The 27,074-nt window shown below is 40.7% G+C and overlaps 2 protein-coding genes across 7 annotated transcripts; both read right to left on the bottom strand.

Annotated features, from left to right (window-relative positions):
* Positions 1-1,172: 1,172 nt before the first annotated feature.
* si:dkey-219e21.2 (E3 ubiquitin-protein ligase TRIM39) lies at positions 1,173-6,974 on the bottom strand. Its single transcript, XM_028563670.1, has 10 exons — positions 6,754-6,974; positions 5,933-5,961; positions 5,412-5,557; positions 5,128-5,226; positions 4,057-4,191; positions 3,766-3,882; positions 3,414-3,542; positions 2,520-2,598; positions 2,084-2,110; positions 1,173-1,974 (listed from the first exon to the last, which is right to left on the bottom strand). The coding sequence occupies exons 1-10, from the start codon at positions 6,972-6,974 to the stop codon at positions 1,439-1,441; spliced, it is 1,518 nt and encodes a 505-aa protein (XP_028419471.1). The 3' UTR covers positions 1,173-1,438.
* Positions 6,975-8,025: 1,051 nt separating this feature from the next.
* capgb (capping protein (actin filament), gelsolin-like b) lies at positions 8,026-27,025 on the bottom strand. Of its 6 annotated transcripts, XM_028563737.1 has the most exons (11): positions 26,932-27,025; positions 26,361-26,449; positions 22,183-22,316; positions 15,332-15,525; positions 11,534-11,688; positions 10,596-10,754; positions 10,282-10,431; positions 9,910-9,996; positions 9,673-9,805; positions 8,969-9,060; positions 8,026-8,780 (listed from the first exon to the last, which is right to left on the bottom strand). In XM_028563737.1, the coding sequence occupies exons 3-11, from the start codon at positions 22,272-22,274 to the stop codon at positions 8,715-8,717; spliced, it is 1,128 nt and encodes a 375-aa protein (XP_028419538.1). In that variant the 5' UTR covers positions 22,275-22,316; positions 26,361-26,449; positions 26,932-27,025; the 3' UTR covers positions 8,026-8,714. The 6 variants fall into 6 exon arrangements, with proteins under 6 accessions (XP_028419538.1, XP_028419539.1, XP_028419541.1 ...); XM_028563738.1 differs by lacking the exons at positions 26,361-26,449; positions 26,932-27,025 and adding an exon at positions 23,009-23,189; XM_028563740.1 differs by lacking the exons at positions 26,361-26,449; positions 26,932-27,025 and adding an exon at positions 23,009-23,189 and having other exon boundaries at positions 22,183-22,313.
* Between the last annotated feature and the right edge of the window lie 49 nt (positions 27,026-27,074).

Here is a 27,074-nt window from a genome sequence, read left to right as displayed (position 1 = left end):
AATTCAATGTTTTTCAAATAGATGGTCACTGTCAAATATTCCGACTGCTGGTTTACCTTTGTAGAACTGGAGCCAAGATGTTTTTTACAATAGGGATTGACTTTGGGGGACCAAAGAGAATCATTTTAATTTTTCACATAGCTGGAGAAGCTTTTGGGACATTCAGGACTTTGTTGCTGACAAACAAGATAACTAATGAGTGTTGCCTACTTAACTATTATCCTACTTTTCTTCTACTGAATCTACTTAATTAAAAGGCGTCATTTTGGTAGCATGCACTGAGAAGAAACTAAATCTGCTTATGATCAATAAATACAAAAAACATTTGTGGATCTATTATCTATAACAGAGTAAAATAATTATGTATCCAATTTTAGACATTTATTTGTGAAGAAGCTGTACAGAGAGCTCATTTTATTTATCCCAAGGGGGATTTCGGTGTTCGAGTCAGGTAAAATACAAAACCAAATGATGTAAGAAAGATAGAAAACACATTTTTTTGTTGATTTGTGTATTTTCTTGAAGATTAAAACACAAACCTCATAACATTTTAGTTACATTTTCTTTTATTACAACAATATAGTACAAGCATATACATATATACACTGTATGAGTATTTCATACACGTGTGGAGTGGGATGCTGATCACAGAGACTGCAGACCTGAGAGGAGGTGGACATCTCTTTGCCGCCAGCTGTGAGGCTTATGGACCCTGGGCTTGTAAGAGAGATTCCTGACACACATTTTATCTATCTTCATACCAAAGATTTTATATTGTTACAGAATTTGACACTCCCACTTCAGCTACACTTAGTCATGCAAAGTTATTTATTTTCTTGAAGGATAAATCAGCTTTGCAGGAGACCTTTGTCCAAAGAACTTTTATTGAAGAGCTTTGTACACATACACGTACATGTAGTTGATATGAGGGTGGAATCTGAAATATCTTTGGGAAATGTGATGAAAAAAAGTCCAAGATAAGCATGAAAGACAACATATGTATTTGAAATGTTGATTATGTGCATACCGGAAAGTGCATAATAAAGTGCATTCATGTATGTAGATGCAGAATGTTTTCAGACTTTCAAGTCTACACAAAAATATGAATTTATTTAAATAAATACTTTTATATTTACTCAAAGTTGAGTATTCAAATGTTTTTGTTTCTCGTGGTCTGATAAAAAATCTCCACTTATATCATAGCAGATTTTCAACATAGTGGTGTGATCTGAGATATGATCACATACATACAGTATATTAACAATGTCATCAGCACTTTGATAAAGTCAGAGCTTGTGCTTTCCAATGAATTTAAAATCTAACTGATGACACCAGTTTGAATAGAAATCTTCGTGCAGATTTAGTTTCAGTAGTTTTTTGGTCAATGCCATTTTTGTTCAAGTCAAAGTGCATTCTTCCAATCTTCCAAAAAGAGTTTTTAAGGCTCATCGCCCTCAGTATGTGTATCCTGTATGGCCAAGCGTGTGCGACCATCCAGCGGGGCGAACAGAGGGTACAGCTTCCCTCTGAAGTTTTCAGTGAAGGTGTAAATGTGGGACTTTGTTTCTGCGTTGTAGAAGGAGATCTGTCCCTCTTCGTAGTCTAAGTAGATACCCATACGTCGAGGTGTGAGGCTGATGGGCAGTGGAGTCTCCGGCTTGGTGCAGGCGTAGAACTGGCTCGTGCTGCGCCACAGGGTCATGAAGCCCAGCTTTGGGGTCATGGGGAACCGACCGTGGCGCTTGGAGTCAGCGGTGGTCAGTCCCACGCGCCAGTTGCCATTGTTGGTTATGTCCACCTCCCAGTAGTGGCGGCCGCTGCTGTAGCCCTTCGAGCCCAGCACACAGGGCCAGCTGTCGAAGCGCTGGGAGCTGTGCGGCAGGTCGGATGCTGAGAGGCCCTCCTGCACCATACGCTGGTTCTCGGACAGCAGCAGCCAGGGGTGGTTGGTCATGGGGTCGAGAATCACATCAGCTGGGAAGAAAAAGTGAGGCACGAATAAGCTCGTCGTCCTGTGAATGTGAGGTTTGCTTTTTCTTTGCTCTGTGAGATAACACGAAGAGAAAGTGAAAGTTGATCTTACCTGCTGCGCTGCAAATCCAACTCCAGACTGAAAATAGAGACAGATATTATATTAAAGTCGCAGTGGATAAACAGGAAATGGAAATGTTTATTGTACATGGTCTAAACCAGTGATTACCAAGGATTTGGACAAGGAGTCACAAGGTGAATCTAAAGCGTGAGATGATTTCCAGGATAGGGTAAACTAAATTATACTTCTTAACATTATCTTTTTTTGACAACGTTGCCGCTACAAATTATTCTGAGAAGAAACAATCCCTCTTTAAATGAACTGCTCAAAGACACACAACTGTGTGAGGGGCTGCAAGGAGAATCAGTGGTAACCACTGTTCTAAAAACAATCAGTGTAATATAATTATAATTGTAATCAGTGCAAATCAATGACATTTTGAAAGCTAAGATTTAGATGATTTTAAAATGATTTAAAAAATGCACACCTGAGTTGGGGATGTATCTTGGAATTCCTGCCTTCCAGGTCCTTTGCTTTGCCAGTAACCATAATTGTGGAATCATTTTCTGAAAAGGAAAAAAAAGAAAGATAAAATGAAATTTGTTTCATAGGAACGGCATTTTTATGTAGTGATTCCCTAATTTGGCCTTTCCTTATGACCATGCAGTTTGAAAATATAATCATAAGCAGTAAATGCTGCGTGAACCTTCTAGGGAAAAATGTTCCTGTTAGCACTTGGCTACGTTTGGCTGGCTGTGGTGATGCCAATGGCTTTATGAGAGTAATAATACAAAATAATGCACCGTTATTGGAAGTGTGTTAACACTAAATATAAGCCCTTAAGGTCATAACCCTACACAAATAGAGCAAATGGCTGTTTATTGTTACTGCACAAGTAGCAGAATGTCACGTGAAGTATTCATGCCTAAACTCCAGCTGAAATAAGTAAAACCGGGCACCAACTGCAAAATTTTCCTTAAACAATCAAAGAAAGCACAGTGCTACATACACCACACCATAATCTGTGTGATGATTTTTATTTGCAGTCTCCACTATCCGTTATCAAGGACATTTATTGTTAAAGTTTATCAGGGCAGAGTCGGATAATGGTCATATAAACTGTGTTCATTTATTGGTGCTCTGCACGCATTCAAAGAGCAGGGTTCACTCAAACGCATGTTGCGTAAACAACCTGGTCATATCTGCACTGGATGGCATCAATCAGTTCTGTGTTTTACGCGCTATCATATTTTAAATGTGTGTCTTTGAATTCAATTGACTTGCCATAGTTTCAATTTCATTTTGGCCTTCTGAGGAACCTGATTTTTGAACAGAATTCTATGGCAAACACAATTTTCTTTTGCAAATTCTAGTTTCTCACCATGCTGTCTTCTTTGAGCAGAGACCAGGTGATGAACTCCAGCAGAGGCAGCAGGTTCACCAGCCGTTTCTTCTTCAGGCCCAGCAGACGCAACACTTTACCCAGCTCGTCGCTCTGCACACCACAACTCTGCAAACACAAACGCTCATTTCAACTGCTCCGTTTTTCCTTAAAAAAACATGACACCAACTCTGACAAAGTGCTTGCTGGCATGAGAGTAAACCAAACATTTTTGCTGTATTTGTGCTGTGATAAATTCTGCCCTCCTGGAGTTTTATGCCCAACAGACAAAGGGCTCACACTTGGTAGGTGTTCATTTCTGTATGCTTTAACCTTTCCACAAGCTCCTTACCTCAGTCGCCTTTTGCAGCTCCTTTGCCCACACCATGATCCTCTGTTGTGCCTCCTCATCGGCATCCTCTTCTTCAGTTTCTTCAGTCTCTGGTGCCCAGGGCTTCTCCTTCAGGAGCTAAAAACACCAAATCAGTAAGGTAAGAATGATATTTTTGCTATTTCTTATATCAGAATATGTTTTCTTTCACAACCCTATCTGTTACAAAAATTATATCTTCAATCTGTAATTAATAGATACAGTATAGTCGTGTGTGTGTGTGTGTATGTACATGTGTGTGTGTTTACTGACCTTGTCAACGTGGTGGAGTTCGTCAGCCCACTCCAGGATCAGTTTCCTGCTTTCCTCGAGACTGCGCTCAGTACGCCCGTCTGTACTCTGGGCTTCTTGATTACTGCTGACCTCCTCTGGATTCCCGCTACTCTGCTAAAACACAACGCCACACTGTCAGACAATGTCATACACTCTTAAAAAAATAATGCTGTTCTACTATGACAATTAAATGACAAAAAGACAAATGACAAATGTTGACAGTGATGTGAGTTTCCAGGCCAGAGCTCAGGAAAATTGGGCACTGACTTATTTTGTTTCGATATTTCAGAGGTCATTCTGGTAAAAAACAATCAGCTGCAGTTCGTTTACAGGTTGAATCAGCGTTAACTACCCTACATGTGACGTTTTCCATTTACAGATGTCAAAAGAGCCAGGTTAAAGTCATATAAGCCCCTTAAAAAAAAAAAAAAAAAAAAACATGTTGATACCCACCCTACTGATTCCAGTGCTGCAGGGCAGATGGTCATGTAACCAGGCTGTTAAAGAGTCAATAAACACGTATCCTATCAGCATCCACCCACCCAAATAACCTAGCCATCACTCTGCATGACTAAGTTAAGTAATCATTTCCCATAGCAACGTTTTTCCAATCTGTGTGGTGATAAATACTGGTTCAACTACACTCATCACGCACTAAATAAGGTGTTGTAACTATAATGAGTATTGAATAGAAACTTTGCACTTTATCTCCAGTTATGAACTTTCAACAGACTGAAATGATCAACCATAGCCTGACACCTTTTTCCCACTTTTGTGTCAGTATCAAAAAGATCTTGAGTGTTCTTTTAATAACATTTTTTTCCTGAGCTGACAAACAAGCCTCTATATTAAAAAGGAAATTGAGGGTTAAATATGGGGCCAACAAACATCAGTACTTCCTTAAGTCTACAACTGACGTGCAAAACATTCACACACTTTTTGTCCTTTGCTCTCTAAATTTACACTGTAAGACTACTGTTAATGAGTAATAACAATATGACTCTGCTGAGCCAGTGACTTTACATTTTCCTTCCTTCTGTCATGTCCTACCTTGCAGACTTGGTCCACTTGCTTCTTCCAGTGATGGATGAACTGCACACACTCCTGCAGGCTGCGTAGATCCTGCAGGCCATTCTGACGAGGATTTTTCTGCAGGAAACAACAGGTCACAGTTAAATGTTTATTCCTACTATAGGTTGTTTTCATGACAGACAAAAGCCCAAATGGGACAATTCATACAGGTTTAAAAAAAGAAGAAAAAAAAAGACCTAAAATATAAGTCACTTAAAAATATAAAGATCAATTTCAACAAAATCCAGGATGTTTTAATGTACCTGTGAGTGTTTGGGAAGGTTTTTGGCCGGTCGGCTGGGGGCCGAGCTGTGAGTCTGGACGTCCTCCTCGGGCAGGGTCCAGCGTACGGCCCCAATGGAGCTGCTCTGGGTGCTGCTTCTGTCACCCACCTTCAGTATCCCCACTCCTACAGGGGGGACACATTCAGGAGACAATGTCTTTAAGTGTAAGTTCACACAACATCCAGCAGAAAATGAGGGGAAAAATAAGTTTTACTCTTCCAACAAATGAACTAAATCTGAATACGATACTTCCGACAAATGTGATTATTAGCCTTTCAGAGTGTCTGGGGGTGTCGCGATTAACATTTACAGTCACACTCCAATGCTTTAAACCATGAATAGTATCTGACTGAGTATCTGACTGAATGTAAGCTCTGTGACGCTACATTATCTACCCACACCAGGCAAAGCTTGTAAGTTGCATGTAGTAGAAGAGTGGCATTGGCAGTGATTGAATAACCATATAAAAAATAAAATACTTTTAGAGGTTTTCAGGATACTCTTCATCTCCATGTTGGCGTCCTTACTCCTGTGGCGCAGAGAACACATGAAAACACATAACAATAAAAAAAAAGTCCGGCATTGAAAATATATTAGCTAAATGTACTTTATGTATCAAAAGTAAAATGGCCCTTGTAGGTTTTATACTTTTGATTATTATCATATTAGATTATTCTTGCTGATGCATTCATGTGTAGTTGGAGCTAATTTTAACAATTTTATAGACTATTGAGTAGTTTAACCTGTAGCAATACAACATATATTTTAGAAAGATCGACATTCTCTTTTTTTTAAGAAAATAAATTCTAAATATCTATTGAAATATGAAACTACAGGATGTTAAATATAATATTGCTGTAAAGTGTAGCTTAACATTCAGATACTAGTGAATTAAGTCTACAGAAAGCTATACTATTATACTACTATACTATATTTGCTCTGTAATTACTTGTTTTTTAATGTAAACGATAAACACCTGCCAAAACAATTTAATATTTCCTCATATTAATAATTTGTTCATATACGATGATTATTTATATACAGTGATCCCTGAGTACCAATTTAGAATGTGAGACAACTTTTCTTACATTTAGAATGAATGCCTTCAGGTTTGTGATCACATTTAAATAATTGAGTCTATACTACCTAATACTACCCAGTATTCACCACAGACATCAATGTATACCTACAATGCAAAAAAATATTCTAATATTGTGTGAAACATAAATTCAGAAGAAAATCAGTCCTATCACGCAAACTTGTGCCGTAGACTGATAAAGTGTAATATATAGAATCTCTGCTGGTGTTGGTTGTGTCGTACCTTTGGTCTGAGGGAGCGCTGGTGCAGCTCTGCTGGTGGAGAAGACTGGACAGCTGCTGCTCTCTAATCAACCTATTTGTTCTTCTCGGACTCCCTGAGCTTTGGACTTTTTTTATGGCCTGTGAGGCGGCGAGAGAAACTTTCAGCAGAGGTCTCTGACACGAAATCCTGACGGCTTCCCGGCAGCTGCTGGCACGTTTACAGTGAGGGCAAGAAGGCATGATTTTTTTTATAGTGGTTATATAAGTCTCTGGATTACACTCAGAGTGACATACAGTACATGATTGGATTTTGAGTGGTGTTACTGTAACTATTAGTACATTTATTAACAAAGTTGTTACAGTTATTATATTGTTTATACAGTGGGAGCTGAGATATAATTAGCAAAAAATAGATGATCTTATAATAGACATCAATTGCTGTGTAAAATGATTATTGAAACACCTAATACTATGTTATATAATATAAAATATTGAAAGAGAAATAAATTTGACGGCAAGTGCAAGAGGATATTTGGTCTAAACAAGATTTATAAACCATATTTGCAATATTCTATCGCAAGTAATGCATTTATGTAAAATGTAATGCCAGTAACAACTGTATATCTTTGCATAGACACACATAATATTCATGATTGATGTTTATTTACTGTAATCAGTCATATCTCCTCTCCAGCATAAACTGCCATAAAAAAAATAGATCTGGAGTTAGTCCATTTTGGGCAGGACGTAGAGGGAAGGACTTTCAGACTGATATTGAGGAACTAGGACAAAACCATAATAAAGGGTTGATTATAATCTTATACAATGGTGTAGTCTAATGTATTGTAGTTGGCATACTGTGCTGTATATTAATATAGTGGCCTATATATACACAGGTATGGGCCCGGGTTTGATTCCGACCTGCGGCCCTTTGCTGCATGTCATTCCCCCCTCTCTCTCTCCCCCCTTTCATTTCTTCAGCTGTCCTGTCAAAAGCCTAAAAATGCCCCAAAAATAATCTTTAAAAAAAACATATATAGTGGAAAGTTTGTCATTGGGCATTTTTCCTGGAGCTTTCTTAGTGGGTATACTGCGTATACCTGTATTGTATTGTATTGTATACATTAATGTAAAAGTCACTTTTCAGGCAGTTTTAAAGCACACCTTTTTCACGAGATTTCAAGAGACGTTCAAAGAAAAGACAATAGAAACCCTCTTTGACATGCACACACAGAGCAGAACAACATGCTTGCACTGCATAAAAATCATAAAAATGACTCCAAAAAACACCTCACATTTTTCCCCACATTCACCCATTTACTTCCTCGTTAGCTACTGAAGGAACATCAGAATAAAACATTGTATTGTTGTCCTACCCGACACGTATCATCACCCTACCTTTTTGACCTGCAGTAATCAGCCGAATAGGTAGTAGGTGAAGCCTTTGAGTAAATATGGGGTTAAATTCCACCAACATTTACAGTTGACTGTGAGATCATCATACTAGGTTATTGTGTGCAGGTTACATTCAGCAGTCATGACAACAGAAAAGGCATAGTTTAAACAATAAAATGCAAAAACTGCTGTCATAAGTGCAGGCACCACATTTCACAGTTAACTGGTTGACAGGGGAAAAACATCAAACTACTGGAGAAGTAGCAAGCAGTTTCAGTTTTATTTTTTCCAAATCGGTGACACTAAAACTGTAAAAAAAAAAGAAAATCCAAACTCATTTACTTTAAAATCTTAATAACCTCAATAGAAGAAACTTGTTTGTATTTATAAAAGTGGCATCACATCTCTTATTTTACCAATTTAAAAACAAACTTCAGCGTGCTGTGTCTGCACGGTACCTTACAAATATGTACATACATGTAAATGCATATAAAAAAAATATTTTGTATCAGATGCTGTCCGTTTTCAGATATACAGCTTCTTCTTCTTGCGTGCAGGATTTGTCAAATGTTCCCATGTTGTGTTTTAGTTCCAGTTCTTGAAGAACTGCTTGAAGATGATGGTCTCCTTCCCCTGTGGCAGTATCTCCACCTGCAGCACAACACACAGAAACTTTACCTATTGTATACATAACGATGTTACAGTAAATGTACTGAGGTGATAAACTAGATCATCAATCATACCAAGCGGCTGTGTAAAGGCTGCAGGAGCCAGAGCTGGTGACATAGTGCAAATAGTTTGAGAGCAACTAAAATAACATTTAGAGGAAGTGTGAGTACCTGTGTTTTCATCTTGGGGTACTTCATTTGTTCGATGAAGTTATCCGCCATCTGGAGGGCCACCTGCTTCTCCTCAGCATTTGCGCCATTACCTGACAATCAATGACTCACATAAGTAGTGGCAGTTTAGGAGATATAGCATATTGCTAATTTCATCTAATATAGATTGACAATTTAGTTGGTTTAGAGATCCTCAGTAGCACAACTTTAGTTCAGTTGTTTACACGGTTTTATCTCTATTTCATTGTGAGAGTTGAGTTTTTTTTCTCGTGCTCCATTATTCTTGCTTTGGAATTAATGTCTACCAGAAAATAAACTCAGAAAATATGTATTCTTTGAACACATTATTGTAATAATTATTTTCATTATAGCTACAGTGCGTAGTTTCTGTCGCCCCCATTGAGGAATTCTAAGTAATGACAACAACACTGTCAGCGCGTCCACATGATACAAGCCTTACATGATCACGCACACGCCCCCACCCCTCCTCCACGCAGTTGCTAGTAGCCATGGAGGACACAGAGTGCGTCCTCCTGAGACTCACCTCCCTGTGAAAACTGTGGACCTTTATTTTTCACAATGCACATTCAAACTTGATCCAATTAGATACCGAATATCACTGGCATGTAGCAACTATCACTTTCCTCAGTATGCATTTCAGGCAGCACAAGTTTTCTGGTTCGGGGTCAAAAGTACTTCCCCACCTTTCCAGACGAAGATCTTTCCGTTGGCGCCGTTATCCAGAATGAAGCAGTCGTCACGAACCAGCAGATCCATGGCAAACGGGCTCTTCTCCGACACTTTGGTCATCGTCATGGAACCTGTTGCATTAGACACCTGAGGAGTAAATGTACATCATTTTAGGCATTGCTTCAGAGGCAGATGTAAAATGGCAGTTTGATGTGTCTGTGCAGTTGTAAAAGCTTTGCAGATGAAGTTACCTTGTAGAGGGAGGCAGAGTTGGAAGTGTCTGCTTTGCTGTCCTCTTCTGGTGTGCTCTCTGCCAGCTGAGGCATCTGTCCCAGGACCTGCTCAGCAACAAGACAGGAAGCTCTGATGCTAATTATGAAGCTACTAGGCAGCAGACAGTTAGCTTAGCTTAGCATAAAAACTGAAAAGAAAGGGAAACGGCTAACCTGGCTCTGTCCAAAAGTAAGTCTACCTACCAGCTCCTCTAAAGCTCACTTATTAACACATTACAGCATACAACCATGAGGGTGGTGCATTTCCTAAAATGTCAAACTGTTCCTTTAAAATTCTTTGGCCTTTAAGTAGAATTCTTTTTAATTACATAATATAAAGTGTGCATTTACCTTGAGCATCTCCTCCGGTTCCTCCCCTTCATTGCAGTCGACGATTCGGGCTTTACCGTGTCTCTCTGTGTCACGAATCAGCAAGGCGATCTCACGCACCTTCTGCTTCTCAAAGATGTTGGCCTGCGACCCGATCCACGACACAATGATCTGCGGCGCAACAAAACAACATGAGGCCACACCATAATCATATTCATCTCATGCAATTTACAGTTTAAACTTCACAACAAACTTTTTATTCGGGATTGCAGCAGTATTCGGAGTACTTAGGTCTACTGCATTATGGCAGCTGGATTTCCAGTTTGTGTCCTCACCTCTCCGAGGTCTAGGATGAAGCAGTCTCCTTTGTTGAAGCTGCTCCAGGACAGGTCCACCTCCTTGGCACGGATATTGCGTTTCCCTTTGATCTGGTACAACCTCTGCACTGCCGCGGAGCCCTGAGGCCTCCTGAAGCCCGACTCCACACCACCCACCTGTGAGAGATAGTCATGCTTTCACATCCTGGATTGTTTTAACGACTTGGTGCCCGTGCTAATCGAGTGGCATGGATGAACTTTGGCCATGATATCCAGGGTGCTGTAAAGTGATAGAAGGGATTCACCCAGCAATAAAAAGATGGTTTATAAAATGAGAGATATGTTTAAAGACAATGTATTTCGTTTCTCATTTATGATTGAAAATGTACTGTGCAAGTTTAATTGACATTGCAAGTGAAGTATACATGTAAAATGTCTTGCATGTGTAATAGGATTGGTACATATCCAATTAATCAATTCCAATTAATTGCCATAGTCAAGGCAAAGCTGCAGATGAAATCCGTCTACAGAAAAGCCTACAATTAAATTAAACATATGAAGAGTTTCATTTCTAATAATAAATTTGTATGTATTATCCAATTTACTTTTTAAAATGCTATTTATGTGTGGAGGTGGACGGTGGGGGTGTGGCCTTGACCAACTGCCACTTTGTTCATTTGAAAGCCATGATGTCTCTCACTTATGGGTGGGCCAAATTCTCTGGGCGGGCAAAGCAGAGATAGGGGAGGTAACTTTGCTTGTTATGACCTCATAACAAGCAGATTCCAAAATGGCTCATCTGAGCTTTCATTTTCTCAAAGGCAGAGCAGGATACCCAGGGCTCGGTTTACACCTATCACCATTTCTAGCCACTGGGGGACAATAGGCAGGCTGGGGGAACACATCAAGGTTAAAAAACCTCATAAAGTGAAATTTTCTGTCTGTCCCTTCCTCACCTTGTAGCTGACTCCTCTGGGGAAGAGAGCCATGAACTCCGGGGACTCGTAGCCCTGGACCTGCCGGTGCTGAATGGGGTCACCGCTCAGAAAGTTGTCCAGCTGCGTGGCCAGCATGGCACACGCCACCTGCTCGTCCCTAGACGACTTCTCACCTACAACAGAGAAGGGATTGGTAAGAAAGGAAAGAACTACATTTGGGTTGTAAAGCTTTAATTACTTTCTGTTCATTGTTTTGGATTTATTATTTTCTAATAATAATAATCTTACACCTGTTAAGACACACCCCCTCATGGATGAATGTACAAAAAGGTCAAACCAAGCTATTTTCTTCTACTCTGATCCTTGATAAAGACTTACAAAAAAGGTCAAAACCATGTACTTTGTTCATTTAGACATGTGTAATAGTGTGTTTTGTGTATATTCCAGCTAACTTTATTTTCTTAAGTGGTACTGTCTCAAAAGGGGTAACAGGATGTTCCAATTGTCGACAATGACAGGGGGAGGGTATAGATTTTACTTCTTATGTTATTTAAAATACAGTGATTGTGCTAGATTAGCCTTGTCACTGTTGTTATTGTTTTCAACCCCAAAGAAAGTAGTAATGTTTCATGTACATTTATTTTCATTTAGATGTGTTGATAATGGTGATCGGTGAATAACCTGTGTATTGTGGTACGTGCGCATGAGCGGCTCTCTCTCACAGTCTATTTTGGAAACTGAGAGAGACAGTTATGTTGACGGAGTATCCCGTGTATAAATGTAATTCCAATGTTGATTTACTATGCTATGACTATGTTCTGGAGGAGTGATGAGGGACAGATGTGGTGTGTAGGGCTGGAGTCTGTATTGTAATGTGTTTCAAAGTTATTGCAAAAGTTTGTATTGCACTGTGTTCCTTTGAAGTGCCGCTGCTTTGCCGCTGCATGCCCAGAGTCGCGCTTCAGGACCCGCGGCATTATGGGAAATGTAGTTTTCCTGTGGGATTTGTATAGAACGAATGTGATGCGTATTTGTACTGTTAGTGTGTGTGGACATATAAGGTCAATCAATCAATCAATCAAAATTTATTTATATAGCACTTTACAAAACCAGCAGGTATCCAAAGTGCTTAACATCAGAAACACATGTCATACAATAGAAAGAATGAACATAGAAAACAGTAAAATCAGAAAAGGTTACACAGAAACAAAAGAATGAAATTGTCACACCACTGCTATGTATTAAAGGCCAGACAGAACAGATACGTTTTGAGTTTGGACCTAAAAAGAGCTACATCTGTGATACTGCGAATATCAGGGGGTAATTTGTTCCAGAGTCTCGGGGCAGCAACTGCAAAAGCCTGATCACCCCAACGTTTATACCTTGACCTAGGCACTTCTTAAACTCGCTGATTTGAAGAACGCAATGACCGGTTGTGCTCCCGCAAAGTTAAAATTTCAGACAAATACTCTGGGGCCAGACCATTTAAGGCCTTAAAAGCAAACAAAAAATCTTAAAATCTATTCTAAAACGCACAGGGAGCCAATGTAGAGTGTGGAGAACGGGAGTAATATGTGCACGTCTAGGCGTATTTGTTAAAAAGCGAGCAGTAGCATTTTGTACAAGGTGAAGACGTGAGATGGAGGTTTGATTCAGACCAATATAAAGAGCATTACAGTAATCCAATCTTGAACTGATAAGAGCATGGATCGCCTTTTCTAGATCATGCCTGTTCAGGAAAGGCTTAACTGGAAGGTTTCTGTATTTACCTGTTATCTATTACACATGAGGCTGGGCATGTTTACTTTATTTTGCATTTGTAATACTTTATTATTTTATGTATCCCTCACAGTAGTCTGAGAAGAGGGTGTGTGGAACTGATGCAGTCCCTGTCACATGTTGTGTCATTACAGGTATGGTTGTCAAAGAAAATAGAGTTAGGCAGCAGAGAGAGGAAAGAAAATAGAAATGCAGTAGAAGTGAAAGAACACATGAGAAAAGCATTAGGAAATGAGGCTAGAAAGGTTAACATGCCACAATACGAGGAACAGAGTCGCTGGCAAACTGTGTGTCGGTCAGCAGACGCACAAAGATAACCCAGCGGTTATCAATCGTAAACCGGTGGAGGGAGGCTTCAGAGAGACGCATGCTTGAGCACAGAGAGCCCTATTCAAGCTGTGACAATCAGCTTAGTGTTACCCAAGCACCGGATACATGCTGGAAACAACAGCCACATTTGAGTACTGTAACGGTCCTGCATTTTTAATGGGCCCTGCTCAAAAACCATCCCGTTTCCCTTGAGAGCTCTCTCTCTCTCTCTCTCTCTCTCTCTCTCTCTCTCTCTCTCTCTCTCTCTCTCTCTCTCTCTCTCTCTCTCTCTCTCTCTCATACTAGTGGGAGGGTTATTAGCTAGTCAACTGCAGCACAGGGCCCAGTGTGTAGTAAGAACTGGACAATAAACTCTCTTTAAGTCAGGACTACATGTTTAAGTGTAAAGGTCTTGACTTGTGTCTCTCCTGGCTTTCTAAAGACCAAACGACTGTCCTGCTCCAAAGAGCAGCAGAGTTGTCTCACACTAATGTGGACTTTTTTTAGGAAATGGGTAACATCATGTTGCATTCCATGTTGTAGTGTACACATGTCTTTTAACCAGTGTTGCCCTTGGATAGAGTTTCTATCTTACTTTTATCATCAGGCTCAGACAGAATTTTTTTTTTTTTCAACCAAACTGAATTGCTATTTTATTTTACTTAATTTTTCAGTCTGACAATGTTTTCATGTTTTTCATTTTCTATGAGTTTTGTTTGTTTTGCCCTAACCAAATCAATAGAAAGTGACATATCCTGACAATGTTTTTTTACTAGACATGGCAGCTGCAGTAGCAGCAGATTGAAGAAATTTGCAGATTTAAGAGATGTTATTTCTGTATGTTGACTTACAACAACCGGGATCGCTGTGTCTTATTGACAGTTGTTGCCAGTGGTGTGGTCTAATGTATTGTAGTGGGTATGCATGGGCATATATATATATATATATATATATATATATATATATATATATATATATATATACATATACATACATACATACATACATACATACACACACACACACCATAGTGGGGGGATTTGGGTGTGACTTCTTTGGGATTTTGACACACTTTTACGCACCAATTTACGGTGGAAATACCTTTATTTAGCCTATTTGAAGAAAAAACTAAACACAGATGAGAACTCAAAATATATCAAAATTATAAAAAAGTATGTTACGTGCCATTGCACATTTTTAAGTGGGTATATGGAAATCATGGGGCTTTCTCTGTGGATATTCTATGTAAACCTGCGTGTCGCATAGACTACACCACTGGTTGTTGCTATTTTTACAGCAATTTTCTGATGTAATTTGGAAATGGTCTAATTTTATCTCTTTTCAATTATTCCCATTATGTCTGCGTTGTTGATTTAGATAATCTCTTCTCTTTACTCAAAAATATTCCATCTCCCCATTCAGCTCTTATTGGGTTTTATTAGTGTTTAATGCTCCAAGGAAATAGTTTTCGGCCTGCTTTTTCTTTGATAAATAAATGACGCTGACTTGATTAAATAGCAGTCGTCTGACATTACTGATTGATTTTCTCCTGAAAGGAGATGCCATCATTATAAATGTGGCACCTACTCAGACTCACAAGAAGTGTACAAACCTCTTTAGTCTTGAGTCAGAATGCATAGCTGCATGCTACATAACCCTATTGTGTAGTGCACTTTTATTCCTTCAATGGCATGAACACATTATTTAACCCAGATGTTTCTCTCTCACCTATCCACATGTGGAGGTCGGCTCCCGACTGACCACGGTTCTCCAGCACCAGATAGGAGTCCCCGTTATAAAAGGCTCCCACCTCGGAGGGATCCAGCAGCACCGCCTTCATCTTCTCCACCCTCCATACTCGGAGGCCCGGCTCGCGGACCTCTGGATCAAACTGACCTGGTACTGGCTGGAAGTGGAGCATACTGCAGGGAGAGACAGAGAACAAACTTTTCCATAAATAGTGGGAAACAGTCACTACAGACTGACAAGTGGGATTTTCACAATGGATGACAGTCAAATGGCACTCTGAGTCAAACTCTGTTTACAAAATCCCCTCCCACAGAAGGGGAACAGGCTGGCTGAAACAGGAAGCGTAAATACATGGAGTTGTGTCACCGTTTCCATGTGGGAATGGGTGGTTTTGGTCAAAGAAGTATGGAGAAGTAAAAGCAGAAATCATGCGCACAAGATAAGGAAAAATGAAGGAAGTACCAAACTTGTCATGTTTAGAAGACAAGTTACCATTTCTTGACATTTTAACAGAGCTTGACTGTTCTCCACATTGACTGAAATGTTGAATAAAATTTGACTGCAAGACCAGACCAGTCACAGACGCCTCCAAATCACAAGACTGAGTGGAGGGAATGGTTATTCTGATGAGCGCTGCTATAACACTTAGACTTGACACAAAATGAGGGGTTGTGTTGCTGCTTAACATAAGATATACTTTATTGTCCCTGAAGGCAAATTTGTTTTGTACTCTGTCCATTCCGCAGCTTTTCAAAGACAACACAAAATACAGAAAATAAGTATCTCTCAACACATACTCTCATGCAACACAAAACATGCTCTCATATACATTAGACAGATACGTATATAGTAAGCACATTAACTCCTCCTTTCAGTGGCAGTTTTTAAATTGAGCAACCCTGTCGGTTGCATTCTCCACATAAGTACAGCATAGCCCTTGCACAACCACTTTAATGCAACACAAGACCAAGCAGGGCACACTAACACAACAATAGTAGCGTAACAAAAGCAGGTGTGGCTATATGCAAACTAGAACATGTCACGGGTGAGAATGAGCCATGGATTTCGTTGAGTCACTCTAATACTTGCTTCCTTAGTTTTTTTTCCCCCACCATGTCACAAAGTAAAAACAAAAATATTTTTACCAAGTGTGTCACCCAAACCAACCTGTCTCCTCCTGTCTGTTCTTGCCTTGCTATATTTTGCACAACTAAAAGAAAGTGAGGTTTGTAGAGAGACGAGTTACCGCTACCTTTCATTTCCTTTTTCTCTCTCACGCTGTCCCACAATAATGTTATGTGGCAACAGATGCCAAAACTGAGATACATTCACCGTTTGGTCCCTTTATAAAAATGTAATGTGAACCTGAAGGCCATTGGGTGTAGGTCTGCAAATTACATTTATTTTTATTATTGATTCATCAAGATTAAGTGTTATTTAAAGGCTTAATGGTTTAGTTAATAACAATGTTATTAACTAAACCATTAACTAACATATTAATTGGTAAAATCCAGTAGTCAATTCTAAGATATCTGATGCAATATATTAAGTGTTACGTATTTGTAACATATTTGCAGTTTCCTGCTTCTACAGATAATCACAAGGCGTTTCCTGGATGATTACACAATTAAAACCTTATCAAACCCCTGTTACAGCTGAATCAAGTAGTTTCTGCTGAGGCTCCTGTCTTCTGATAAGATCAGCCCTGCAGCTTGAGAGGGAGGTTGTTACATTTTCAAATTAATCTCTGGCAGCATTACACATAAACATAAATGTCACAGTGTTAAAATAAACAATATAATATGGGTGGAGCATTTGCTGCACTTCTTTCTTTTCTAGAAAACTATTATGTAAGTCAGCAATTTGTTTGTAGATTGGCTCCAGGAAGCATCATAACTGATAAGAGGACTGGACAACATGAGTAGTGATTGGAGTCGACTGACACTGATCCAACATGTAAGAGACTGCCATCAACTCTATTATCATAATCTCTATTGTCAATCTTTAGGCAGCAAAACTATTAGCACTAACAGTCAACATTGAGGTCAGTCGAACAGAGTGTCAGCAGGAGCTACGCCCCTTTCTGTTTGGGCTGTTTTTTGTTTTTTTTAACCCTTGTGTTGTCCTTCGGGTCAACGGGACCCAAAGCTCAACGCCAGGCCAATACAAAACGTCAAATAAACTGGACGGGTCCCGGTGACCCGAAGGACAACACAAGGGTTAAGTTTGAAAGATTGTTTCACGACGCTCCTCTCCTGTTATCTAATAATAACGAAGCTAATAGGCCTACTTTGGTCAATTAACTGACCAAAACAAGCCAAATAGAGAGGGTGACAATGCAGCAGAGAGTGAATATTTGAACACATAAAATGGTAGCGAAGAGGAGGTAAAGGAGCGAGGACAGAGAGAAAGGGCCTGAGGAAGCACATGCAGGGGCCCTGAGTTAAGGTTACAGTGCTTGGACAGCCGCTCCAAGAGTAAGTAAGGAGGTAGAGAAAAAGGCCCGATCCACTTAACTGTAGGATCTCCTCTGGTACCTCCGGCATGCTGTCTGACTCCGGCTCCATTGTGCGTGTCCACTGGAGTGTGTGTGAGTGACCCGGTGTTCGTGTGTGTGGTTGTAAGGGATCGAGAGGTCTGGCGAGGACCAGTGTTTGCGCTCACCTGGCCTGGTTAGCTTATATGCGGGAGGTAACTAGAGCCTGTGTGATGAAAGCCTACCTGCGGCCTGTGGATAGGACGCCGCGTGTGGGGGAGTAGAGTCGGGTTCCTGGTTCCTGGCTAAAGCTAAACACCAAGTGGATAATTACTAGGAGAGCAGACTGCTGGCTCTTCCATCTGTCCACTCTTCCCTTCTCCTCTGACTCCAGCTCTTCCTTTACCCTGTATACCCTCATTCTACACAGGGGCGTAGCACAAAATTCTGGGCCTTGTAGAAAGGCATTTTCTATGGGCTTCCCCGCATCCACAGCTATTCATTCTAGCATCTTTTTGGGCCCTTCTCACATGAGGGACCTGGGTACTCAGTCCTCTTCCCCCCCCCCAGTCCGACACCCCTGATTCTACATGAAGGGAAACAAATACAGCAACAGAGTTGGTGGGAGTAGTCGCTAGTCACTAATTTTAGGCCCCCCCAACATGCTCACAAAGTGACTCCTTTCCCCTTTTATCATTCCCATGTCACCATCATTCCTCTTTCATTTACGAAGAAGTATCCGCAAGAGCAAATACGAGCCTGTAGGCCTCCCCGATTCAAGAGGGAGAAGTCCTGTTTACTTTCTGCATAGATAGACTCATCCATCCATCCATCCATCCATCTTCGTCCGCTTATCCGGTGTCGGGTCGCGGGGGGAGCAGCTCCAGCAGGGGACCCCAAACTTCCCTTTCCCGAGCAACATTAACCAGCTCCGACTGGGGGATCCCGAGGCGTTCCCAGGCCAGGTTGGAGATATAATCCCTCCACCTAGTCCTGGGTCTTCCCCGAGGCCTCCTCCCAGCTGGACGTGCCTGGAACACCTCCCTAGGGAGGCGCCCAGGGGGCATCCTTACCAGATGCCCGAACCACCTCAACTGGCTCCTTTCGACGCAAAGGAGCAGCGGCTCTACTCCGAGCTCCTCACGGATGACTGAGCTTCTCACCCTATCTCTAAGGGAGACGCCAGCCACCCTCCTGAGGAAACCCATTTCGGCCGCTTGTAGATAGACTCATAGTTTGAGCAATTATACGTGTGTATCAGCATGACATTCTCTTGGTTAAATCATTAGTATAAAAGATTTATTTTTTATTTTTTTAAATTGCATTAGAAAATATCTGGTTATAAAATTAAAAGTCAAAAAATATATAAAAACGTAAGGTGATAAACTCCCAAGGTGCATGCATCCCAGTAAAAAACATACAATCACAGAGCTTAAAAGCACACTACTGGAGAGTGGAAGCTAACGATTATGCTGTTAAGAAAACCGATCACACAACACAATCTGCAGCATAAAGTAATTCACAGTCACATTCTGGGTCAATCTTGTAAGAATTCAACAACTATGACGCCATGTTTTGTTCTCGTTTTTAGTTTGCTACAGCTGTGATTCGTGCCTTGCCTTAAAACCTCAATGCAGAGCTCAAATAGGAACACTGATAACTGACAACAACACGAGACCAGAGCTTGAGAAAGATTCCATTTATCCTTTTAATACGGTTATGAAGAAGGGACTCTTCTCTCCATGTTGTTGCCGCCACCCATCTATTGTAATATTTAAAGTTAATTTTCAGGAATTATTTTGTTTCCTCTGCCCAGACAGACCGTCTCAAGGATATCTAGTCATTAACAATGGGGAGAAACAATGAAAGACATTATACATTTACAAATACATTTCAAGAGTGAGTCTTGATAATGTTACCAACGGAGGCATTAAAAGAAAAGATAGAAGCTTGACCTTTTGGCCTGGGCTACTGGAGTGGTCAGTGGTGTCTGGTTAGGTGGAGGACACATGGAGATCAGAGGGGTTCAGATGGAAACACAAGGTCACAGCTACAGGGGTGACTGACCCAATCAGTCATTCATGCGTTGATAACCAGACAGAAATATGAGAGCAGGCAGTATGCAGGCGGACAGAGCAGCAGGCGTGGAGAGATCTGAGAGCAATCTGTCAATTGATGAGTGGGAGTGTATACAGTGTGTGTATGTGTGTGTTTGCATCTGTATAGCTGTGTGTGCTCTATGTTTATGAGCCTTAAATCAAGACCGAGTGATGCAGATGGGGAGAAACTGAATGGAACAAAGAGAAGGGAGACAGGAAATAGAGTTTAATATGAATGTTAAGTTACTCTAATCAAGCTTACTTTTCTCAACTTAGTCCCAAGTTCTGAGGCCGTTACGGCCACTTTGACACCCCATCCATTGCTGCAAAGAAGACTCGGATGATGTTAAGGAAGTGAAACTGGTACAGACTGGGTAACAGAACAGAAAAGGTGGGTTTGAAGCCAAGGGTTTGAATGAAAAGATAGATTTCTGAGAGACTTGAGTCTCGCTGAAGTTAAACTAAAGCTTCATTGTCCCGTTTTGAGATTCCTCAGCTGATTTCAGGAGAAGGAATGTGATGAGCAAACGGGGAAAGAAGTGTTTGGGAGGAAACGTGAAGAAAAAAACAAAAGCTTCAGGGTTAAGGACAGAGGAAAATAAGTAAAAAGACAAAGAAAGAACAGATTGTACTGCAAAAATAAAGTTCAGGTCAAAACATACCTTATAGAGTGAGTTGGCAGTGGGACACAACACGTCTGAGCAGAGTGGAAAGGAAATGCAGTCATGCAAGAAGTAACACGTCCCTAAACACGCAAAAAAATTTCTCTCACACACAAGATATTTCCTGCCTCTGTGTTTGGCAGACTTAGCCCAGCCCACTGACTTTACCACAAAAGAAACAAAAAATGCGGAAACTTAATTGAATCAGGACGTAGTGGAGGGAAAAAATGCAAACTAGGCCTACTTAACAAGTTCATTGTCCATCTGATGAAACAGCTCATTTTCAATCTGATTATTATTACTTACACTTTATTATACTTTCTTTACAAAATACAAAAATTAGATACAAAAACACAAAATCACAAAAACATGTCTAATCCTAACATCCCACTCTCAGCTTTTTAGTACCACTAACTACAATTTCTTTCTGGTCTCCTTGTACATAATGTTTAACACAGGTTTTAAAAAAATATCACTTTTTACAAACTCTCCTAACAACTGCCCTGCCCTGTCATTAATGACTCAATGTCACGGTGTCCACAGTTGGTAAGTATCACCTCAGCAACCGATCCAAACACACCTAGTAGTCATACATGGATTCCCCCAGTCAAACACGCCCATGTGTGTAGGGCAGCCTCAGATTATATGAGTGAAACCTGGGATTCATCATGTCCACAGGTGAAGATTACTATCCTGAAGGATTCAGATCACTGTCAACAAGTTGAAGGAGCTGAGGGGATTACATTCCACTGGAATTGTACCTCGTACGTTTTCATGTGAAAAATAATGTACTAAGTACCACTCAACCAACTGGATTTCATTGGATAATCGAAGAAAAAGTTTTACAGTATAAGAAAATCCACAAATTTTTAAAAGATGCTGTAGGTAGAATTGTGAAGATCCAGGACTTGAATGAGTGTGCATGAGCAATGATTGACACGCAGTTAGACCCCCCCCGGCCCTAATTGGTGCATCTGAACAGGGAGCTGTGGATTTTTGCAAATTGCACTACAGGCGATGTAGGTGGTGCCAAAGGAGCTGGATTTCTTTTTAAATTACCTGCTTCATGTAGTTCTACTTGAACATAGGGTCAGTTTCAGCAAATATGACAGAAAGTTAGTTTTATAAGTCTTACCTACAGCACCTTTAAGCAAATGAAAAAATAAATGAATGCTTGTGGGACAAAATGACTAGGGTCACTTAAATCATTTTTAAATAATCAATCTCCACAAAGGTTTTAAGTAGCAGACAGATTATGTTATTTGAAAACAGTAAATCACTGTTTCTTTTATTGAAGCTCTATTTAACCCTTTGGTGAGTAAGTCATTACGGACTCACATTGTGCAGCTAAACATTGTTTAAACCCACACAACCAGAAATCCAAAACTTTCCAAATATAGCACATACAGTATGTGCAGCTATGGGTGATTGAAATACTAAAACATATCAGTATGAATATAATATACTGTAGCATTAATGAAGAGCTGAAACAAACACATGTCACACAATGTGAAATAAGATGAGCTTTCCAACAGGAGAACTGTATGCCATACCAAAGATCCTCTTCGTATAACCGTCTCTGGCCATACCTACTTTGTTAGGCTCTGAGTGGCCTCTTCCGGGGAAAACAAACACCGTGGTGAGGTCCAAACCTTTCTGTGGATGTGACAGAGCCCTCTCTCCATCTGGTGGTCAGGGATGGCAATGCAAAGATGCTTTGCTACCTGCTGGAGAGGGGAGATGGCACAAACAATGGAGATGGAGCTAAAACAATAGACACATGAAACATTGTGCGGTTTTTGGAAGTAAAATGACTGATTTGACAAAGTAGCCTAACAGCCCTGCGGCCTGCACACAAATCTGCTCATAACCTGATTTGTAAGGCTTTTTATATTAAAACTATACTGTCGGTCCAGTTGAACATAGTGGGTATGTTTTTCTCATCCTTGTTGATGTAATTCTCCTCTTGTCTTTGTTACTTGCACAACACATTTCAGGCCAAGTATCCTTGCTAATCCCTTTTAGGGTTCAATAGCCCTTAGGACTGTTGCAAACAAATACTATATTAGTGGTGTGATAAGTACAGTAAGATTTAATTTACAGTACAGTTTAAAGTACAGTTTTGCTAATGTTAAGGCATCTTGTGCTCACTCAATATGCTTACAGCCATGGTCAGAGATGTATAAGAGATAAACAGTCAGCTTGAGCTAGCTATAGTTTGGCTGAGTGTGTAAGGTGACTAAGGTGATTGACAATTAATTAAAATTACAGCCTCAACTCTCCATATTGTACCTGTAAATTCAATTTCCAAAATGAGGACCTCCAAACGATATTCGGCTGAAGTCATGCCTCTCAAAATAGGCCAGTCAACAGACAAACTAGCCTGTTTTTTTTATTTTTAATTAACTAGATAAATTACCTTCCCATCAGCGGGCCGGTGAGTTCACAGCTAGATGAGCGTGCCCCCAAGAGGAAGGAGCGTGTTAGCTTAGGTCACATGGTTCACTGGCACAGGTGTTTTCCATTAGGACTAATCAAGTGATTGTCTGTTGCTTCAATAAACTAGCCATCATAAGATAAGTCTGTCAGCATGCACAAAAATACTGCAATTTTGGTAAACTAAGGAGTATTAATACCCTTCCTTTAATAAAACTAGCTATACAAAAAATGCAAATGAGTAAAATTCTCTAAAAGTACACAAGTATTATTAGCAAATTTTACTTTAAACCATCAACAGTAAAATAATGAGCAATTCTATCTATCTATAAATTGCAGGAACGTCTGTCTGTGTGTGTGGGTGGGTGTTAAGCGCATATCTCTCGAACAGTTAGTCCAATGGATTTCAAACTTGACATGTGTCTTGCTCCGGGCACGAGACAGTGCAGTGGCAAGTTTGACGTTGTTTAGATAAGAAACGCAAAAGATATCGTCGGTAAAAGAAGCACACATTGGCTTTTGCTGCTCTAGCCGCTGGCCCCTCCCCCTCTGCTCAGTGAGTGAGCATACAATGCAGCTATCAGGCTGGACATACGTAAAAACATCTCATGTGATGATATTTCCTATATGCATATGCATTTACCATCTAACATACAATCTAACGGCTCAGTTCATCACTAGGTCAATGCAGCCATCTTTCTTGCTCCTGTGTGCATCTAGGGCCTCACTAGACACTTCCTCTTTCCAGCTGCAGGTTCAATCGGACAGTTACACGATACAACTTATCCATCTGAGGCCTCTTGCAAATACTCTACGGCTGCAGGGTCAAACAGGCAGTTACACACAGTAATTCACACTAAGATGTCTCTAACCATGTTTATAATGATATCAGTAACAGTAACACATCGTTTAGCATGATTATATTTCTAAGCAATCATATAGTTTTAGAAGCGAATCAACACTATCAAAAGCAGTATTATAGTTTCAAGAGCAGAAATATATTTTAGCTGTTTTTGGGTTAACTCATGTCAGGGCCGGTTCCAGCCCTTTGGTTGCCCTAGGTGCGATTGAGTTTTGCGCCCCCCCACCCCAGTCTCGCATTGCCAGATCTCCACAGCGCTGTGTCAGCAATAGAGTAGCAATGTGTTCATTTTAGTTTCTAGCTTGCATGTAAGTTAGATGTCACCAACATTTGGTCCAATCATAACTGGTCTGGCAACCCAAAGGCCAGTGTTTTGTTTCCAGATTTGTGTGCATGGTGACTTATGATGGGGGAGTCTGGGGGTCCTCCCCCTGAAACTTTTTTCTTTTCTTTTCTTTTTTTACCTTTTTCTGAATCAATTATTCTGTAAATATCTTTATCTAAAGGGAAACAGAAATTGCAATCCAAATATAAAAACTTAATGGAATATTTTGCAGTAAGGCTCTCAGGCATTCTGTATTGCTTTCATCTATTTATTTTCCTTTGGATCGATGTTTGTAATTACGTATATCTGAGACAGCACACATGTAGCCTAGGCATCATTTACTCTTCCCACTTTTGCTTCTTTTTTTGAGAAGGAATTAATTAATGATTCACCTGAATGATACATTAATTCATTTTAATGAATTAATAAACCCCTGGACTGTAATATTTCAGATGTGTTTGAGCAATATTTCTGCTCATTTTCAAAACTTTGTGCACATTCAAAATACAGCATATCTCATCTGTGTTCTCTGAGGTTTGGAGGAGTTGTGATATTGTGAGAAAAATAACATGATAAAACAAAAGGCTATTACAAGAATAAAGTCACTATATTTCAGAAAATAATCCACCTGTACCATAGTCTGCTGTGCATTACGTGATTGCTCTGCTGAGACGGTAGATGTCAGACCTCCTGACAGACAGAGAGCCCCGTTTGGGATGCTGGTCTCTGAATGAGACAGTTTAGGGAAGTGGCTGTAGGCTACGCTGCTCTACATCGGAGGTGGAAACACAAAACTACAAAGAAATAGGGACACATTTGCCGCAGAATGCCCACAACAGAGCGCGTCCATTATAAACGCGGAAAGTGCACAGACCAGGAAGCAGCAGCTCCGTGTCTGTGCCGCTGCTCGTCTCTATTTCTACAGCGAGAGTGGACACCAAGCGACGCACAGGTCTGCTTCAGAGGTCCATGTGTTTGAGTCTGACCCAGAGACTGTAAGCGTTGTGTAATGAAAGGTTGATATCCTAAGTAAACATGTGGCTGAGGGGGCGCCCTAGGAGGATCATGTTTAATAAACATGTTTTATTTCGCTTGTCGTTCTAATTCTATTATTAATGAGAAGTAGACCTAAGGACGACACCGCGGTCCGTGTACGTTTTGTTCTCACAGGACAGTGTATTGGAGTCACAGAGCAGTGTGCAGGACAGTCATGGAGTCACAGGACAGTGTACAGGACAGTGTATTGGAGTCACAGAGCAGTGTACAGGACAGTCATGGAGTCACAGGACAGTGTACAGGACAGTGTATTGGAGTCACAGAGCAGTGTACAGGACAGTCATGGAGTCACAGGACAGTGTACAGGACAGTGTATTGGAGTCACAGAGCAGTGTACAGGACAGTCATGGAGTCACAGAGCAGTGTACAGGACAGTCATGGAGTCACAGAGCAGTGTACAGGACAGTCATGGAGTCACAGGACAGTGTACAGGACAGTCATGGAGTCACAGGACAGTGTACAGGACAGTGTATTGGAGTCACAGGACAGTATACAGGACAGTCATGGAGTCACAGAGCAGTGTACAGGACAGTCATGGAGTCACAGAGCAGTGTACAGGACAGTCATGGAGTCACAGAGCAGTGTACAGGACAGTCATGGAGTCAAACGACAGTGTACAGGACAGTCATGGAGTCACAGGACAGTGTACAGGACAGTGTATTGGAGTCACAGGACAGTATACAGGACAGTCATGGAGTCACAGAGCAGTGTACAGGACAGTCATGGAGTCACAGAGCAGTGTACAGGACAGTCATGGAGTCAAACGACAGTGTACAGGACAGTCAGGGAGTCAAACGACAGTATACAGGACAGTCGTGGAGTCACAGGACAGTAGACAGGACAGTCATGGAGTCAAACGACAATGTACAGGACAGTGTCATTGTCGGTAATGTTCTTTCACATCGTTTTGTTCAATCTAACCCAACCTAATGCTGAATTTAAGCTGAAACAGTCAATAAGCCTGCCCTTTCTATGTCCTTGTGTAATGTATAGTTTATGTCTGCCTGTACCTTGACGTGGTGAGTGGGCTTTCAATTGAACGGGCCATCATGCTCAACAACGCAATATAACACTCTACTGTATCATGCTTACCTTTCCTTCCTTTACTTTGTAGAAATGACTGATAAAAAATATACGGTTGTAGAATTCCTGGACGGCGCAATGGCTGCTGTTCCCAGCACCTGGGTTGAGAAAAAAAAAAAGAAACACCAAAAGGCCGATTCGCTACAATAGAGAGTCCTCCGACGGTAAGTATCCATTGCTGCCCCTTCCCTCTAGAACCGTGACCATTTTGACCTAACCACCTCAAAATCACCCTTGAAGACCCACTTTATCAGATCTACTGTTCTTGATGTTAACAAGCTAATTTTTCTTAACTTTGCAGATGAAATTTCCCAAAAAAAAAAGAAAAAAGGAACAGAGCCAGCCCCAACCAAAACCCTCCCAATTCCTCCAGAATGTAAGTACAATTCTACGGGGGAAACTACCATTTATTTCTAAACGACTTCTATTAACTAAAAAAATTCTAAATGATAGACAACAACCGGAAGACAGTACAACAGTACAACACTAAAACAGTTGTGAACCATGAGAGTGATTCAGAGACTCCAGGTAAGGCGTAAACGAAACCCTTAAATGTTCTGCTGTTTTTCTGTACTCATACCTTTGCTGATGGAGTCTCCCTTTTTTTGGATCACTAGATGAGCTCTACTCGCAAGACATGTTTTTATGCCCAAAACAAGGTGGGCTGGGAAGCCCAGAGTCTCCAGGGTCTCCAGGGTCTCTTGTGTCCTTCACAAACACCCT

Source organism: Perca flavescens, chromosome 19, assembly GCF_004354835.1.
Source record: "Perca flavescens isolate YP-PL-M2 chromosome 19, PFLA_1.0, whole genome shotgun sequence".
Classification (NCBI taxonomy): Eukaryota; Metazoa; Chordata; class Actinopteri; order Perciformes; family Percidae; genus Perca; species Perca flavescens.
The sequence above is the reverse complement of the archived record's forward strand: the minus strand, read 5'-3'. Positions and strand labels throughout refer to the sequence as shown.